Below are 4,720 nucleotides of genomic sequence, written 5' to 3' on the forward strand. Positions count from 1 at the left end.
ATTTGAGTTTTGGAGCCATGAGGTCATGTTGCAGCTGTAAAAGAACTCTGGTGTGGCCACACTTGGACTACTGCGCACAGTTCTGCTCACTGCATTATTAGAAGGATGTGGAAGCTTTGCAAATGGTGCAGAGGATATTTATCAGGATTGTGCCTGGTACGGAGGGAAGGTCTTATGAAGAAGGCTGATGGACTTAATGCTGTTTTCCTTAGAGAGAAGAAGGTTAAAAGGTGACTTGACAGAGGCACACAAGATGATCAGAGGAATAGATAGGGCAGACAGTGAGAACCGTTTTCCTCAGATGGTAATTGCTCGCATAAGGGGGTATAGTTTAAACTGAGGGGTGATACATATCGGCCAGATATCAGAGATAGATTCTATAATCAGAGAGTAGTAAGGATATGGAATGCCCTGCCTGCATCAGTAGAGGACTCGCCAATTTTAAGTCTGCTCGATGCAGTATTCCGGTACGGAACATTTTCTACACCTGAATGGGTATTCTACATCACACCTTCTGATATTAAACTCAGTATTCTCCACTGCAGCCAGCTTTTCCCGGATTTCCTGGTGTCGGCTCTGATCTGCATCATGTGCAAATATTTTATTGAAAACAAAATACTTGTGAATGTCTGGTTTAGTCCATATGTCCCGAAATGGGGAACTTTGCAAGGCAAGGATGATCTCACAATACCCCGTGTTACTGAAACAGTGATCTAGACATGGGCTGTAGGTGGTGTAGAGAATGATAAAGCCCACTGGCTGGTTATTGTGCTGGATTGTGTTATTCAGCAGAGTTTGGAAAAGCTGAGCCGCGGTGCGGTTGCTCTTGATCTGGGCGGGGTTCAGCAATTTACTTTCTGGGCAACGACTGCCGCTGTTCGGGAACACAGCGAGGTAATTTCCACCTCGGGAGTTCAGGAAAATGTTCACATCGTAGGTAATGAAAGGATGTATTGGTCTGCCAGGGTTAAAGTCTACACGTCTGTTGGTCTTTCTGCACTGGGAAGCAGGTAATGCCACCAGGAAGGAGAAGTGTTCTCTCCCATAATCGGTCGCCTGGTGCCCAGCTGTTATCCGGAACCTGAAAGAGGTAACGTCAGGGTGTGAGTCAAGGTACAGAGTTTGGGTAATACATTCTCTTTGCAGTGTCAGTCGGCACAGTTTGAGATGAGTTACATGGAACAATGCCCATCATATTAAAGAAAACGTGACAACCTGCAATTCACATTTCAAGTTCTTGCATGGGAAGGTCAATGTTGAATTGCTTTGTATCCCTGTCCCAGTGTTGTAGTAAATTCTGGGATCAGTGAGATGTTTAAAGAGAGAATCAGAGTAATTGACACAGAGCAGAACAATGTTACTTTTTTTTGTACAAATCCTCCTGCAATGAATCAGAGACTCTCACAAGCCTTCTTGATAACTCGCTGTAACTTCATTATAAGTTACTTTGACTGATGCACGACTTGATGCCGCATGATACACGGGATGGTTAGAAATAAATAGAGATGGGGAGAGAGAAAGAGAGAGAGAGAATGAGAGCTACAGGTGCAATCAGTGGGAGCTGGAGGGAGGGAGAATCCTGGAAGAATTGTTAACCAGAAAAATGTTTGGGGCATACAGAGATAAACAGAACAAAAGACTTGCAGACTGACAGGAAATGGGAATAATAGCAAAGGCGGCAGAGGGAGACAAAGGGAAACTGAGAGGTGAGTGAGATGATTCCGTAAACATTAAAATGTTGCCTGTGTGAGGGATTTGGACTTTCTCTTCAAAGCTCACTCCGATGTATTTCACTCTCTCCTTTACTTCGGGGTCAGCGGGTGCTATCGAAATCACTGTTCGAGATATGACCCCGGGAAATCTGGAAATAGTTTCCTTGGAAGTCCCTTCCTCTGGGAGTAATGAGAGTCCTGGTTAATAGGTTCAGGCTTATTTCCCACAGATACAGAGCACTCCCTATACTTGCCGTGTCCTTGCCATTTATTACCAGCCTGCTCCAGGCAACCAGGCTCTGATTTGACCTCAGATTGAGCACAGCCTCCAGCTTACAGAGATGGCCATGCAAGATCTGTTTCACTGACACTTACTGATTGACAATGTCACTCAAGACACGGTTATCCAGTACAGCCGCATCTGACATGGGGACTGTGAGCAGCACCAACAGGAACAGGCAGAGTGTCCGCATTTTGAGATTTGTCAGCACCCTTTAACCGTACTGTAGGAAAACAACAGAAAAAAATCTGAAAAGGATGAAAAAAACAACTTGTTCAATTCATACTACATTGGCAAGTGCGTGAAAGATATGCAGGGAGACACATGTCGGCAAACAGAAAATGTGTGTCTATCGTCCTCGGTGGTGCTTGCACAAAAACTAAGCAGAAGTTCTGGTTATCTTCCATGGGTACGATTTGCAGGTGAAGATTGGAGTTTATTCTCGGAGTTTTAGGGTAGAGCTAACCCGTACACTATTACACATGGAAGAGGGGTGGGTGGAGCAGATATGGAGGTACAGCGCTGGACAGTGAGCGAGAGGGTGCGCAGGACATTGAACGAGAGGGAGCGCGGGAAAGAGAGAGAGAGGGACAGCGCGGGACAGAGAGAGAGAGGGACAGCGCTGGACAGTGAACGAGAGGGAGCGCGGGACAGTGAGAGAGGGGGACAGCGCGGGACACTGAGCGAGAGACAGCGTGGGACAGCAAGTGAGAGAGAAGGGGACAGTGAGAGAGAGTGCGTGACAGAGAGAGACGGGAGTAGGGAGAGGGGGAGACAGTGAGAGAGAGGGAGAGAGCAAGAGAGAGGGGAAGACAGCAAGACAGGGGAGACAGTGTAAGATAGCGCGAGGGAGGGAGGTAGAGATAGAGAAACAGTGAAAAGGACATATAGAAAGAGAGACAGCGGGAGACAGAGCAAGTGCAGGACAGCAAGAGAGAAAAAGAGACTGAAAGCGAGAGAGAGGGACGAACAGCTAGAAAGGGAGGAAGGGACAGTAAGAGAGGGAGGGTGGGACATCCAATGGGAGAGAGAGATAGAGAGACAACCAGAGAGAAAGAGAGACAGTGAGAGAGAGAGAGGGCGAGAGAGAGAGACAGAGGGAGAGAGAGACAGCAGGAGAGAAGAACAGACAGTGTGAGTGAGTCAGAGAGAGATATTGAGAGAAAGAGAGCAATAGCTTTGGGGAAGAGAGTAGTAAAAAAAGAGATAGAGAGACAGAGAGTATGAATGAATGAGTGAGTGAGTGAGTGAGGGAGAAAGTCAGACAGAGAAAGACACAGAGATAGAGAATGGCAGAGACCGGGACCTGGAGAAAGACAGTCATCGAGAGAGATACAGTGGGGTGCAGGGAGCGTCAGTGAAAGAGAGAAAGGTGGGGGAGAGAAAGGGAAAGAGATACAGATAGTGAGAGGTTGATAGATGTAGCCAGACAGAAAGAGACAGTAAAGGAGAGAAAGAATGAGAAATACACGGAGAGAGAGAGATCAGCAGAGAGGGAGACAGTGAGAGAGAGAGACATGGATAGAGACAGTCAGAGAAGTTAAAAAAAACAGAAGGAGAGAGAGAAAAAGTGTGTGTGTGTGAGAGAGACTGGCAGAGGCAGGGGGAATGTCTGAGAGTTATTGAGAGAGTGAAAGATAGTGTCAGAGAGAGAGAGAGACAGCATTAGAGACAAAGCTAGGAAAGGAAGATAGTGAGTGACAGCAAGAGAGAGAGACAGAGAGAGAGAGAAAATGAGAGAGAAAAACACAGAGAACAAGGCAGATGGAGAGACAGAGTGATAATTACAGAGACAGATAAACAGACTGAGTGATGAAAAAAGTGAAAGAACAAGAGAGAGAGTCAGCGTGTGAGAGAGCGAGATAGTGAGAATGACCGAGCAACACAGAGAAGAGAGAGAAGGGGTGAGGGAGATTGTATCAAATGGAGACAGGCAGAGAGAGAGACAGAAAGGATTCACCAACCTGAACCACTGCTTCTCTGAACTAATTACCGACTCTGCCCTTGAGTCCGCAATTGATGTCACTGTCCCTGTTGGCCCACTCCTTCTTTTGATTTGGCCAGACACTTACATATTGCAAAATAACCATCTCGGCCAGACGTACAACAAACATCCAGCCACCTCTTGCGTCAACAGGGATTGAACGCAAAATGCAGGAGATAGTTTCGATTGCAGTTGTATATTCCTTTCCTTCTGAAACACTCGATTTCTATAACCTGGTCCCTGGTTCCAAACTCCCCAGAAAGAAATACGTTTATTCATCGTCCAAACATTCAATGGAAATAATCATGTCTGTGTCAGAAGGCAAGTACTTCATCTGCAGAAATAGTTTTATGCTGATCTCTCCACTGGAAGCATAACCTTCCCTCATAAGATCAGCGATAGTGTATACACTTTACTCAAAGGCACAAGCCAGCTGACATCTGGCAAGTGGACAACCTGACAGTGAAGCAATGCCTCCCCACTGCTCCTGATAATGCGACAGTCTGTATACTCTGTAGTCTGGTTAGCTTCCATTTTAATCAAAGATTTTAATGATTTCATCGTTTGTAACAAATTTGAGTTGCAAACATCAGCAAAAGCCTAAAAAGATCTAATCATGGAATTCAGGGGAAGGTAAAGAATGTTGTTAATTAAAGGAAGAGGTGTACAAAGGCGATAGTGGGTGGTGGGGAGCGTTTTCTGGTGCAGTGGTAAAGTACTAAATGTATAAAATATATATAAACC

The 4,720-nt window shown here is 45.8% G+C and overlaps 1 protein-coding gene across 1 annotated transcript; it reads right to left on the reverse strand.

The window, feature by feature from the left end:
- Window positions 1-441: 441 nt before the first annotated feature.
- LOC148138761 (uncharacterized) lies at window positions 442-2,185 on the reverse strand. The gene is made up of 2 exons (XM_087981367.1): window positions 2,088-2,185; window positions 442-1,081 (listed from the first exon to the last, which is right to left on the reverse strand). Exons 1-2 carry the CDS (start codon window positions 2,183-2,185, stop codon window positions 442-444), a joined length of 738 nt encoding a protein of 245 aa, XP_087837493.1.
- Window positions 2,186-4,720: the final 2,535 nt, after the last annotated feature.

This window comes from Chiloscyllium plagiosum, unplaced genomic scaffold (genome assembly GCF_037043375.1).
Source record: "Chiloscyllium plagiosum isolate Xiang-an unplaced genomic scaffold, Cpla_swu_hap1 HiC_scaffold_39, whole genome shotgun sequence".
Lineage (NCBI taxonomy): Eukaryota > Metazoa > Chordata > Chondrichthyes > Orectolobiformes > Hemiscylliidae > Chiloscyllium > Chiloscyllium plagiosum.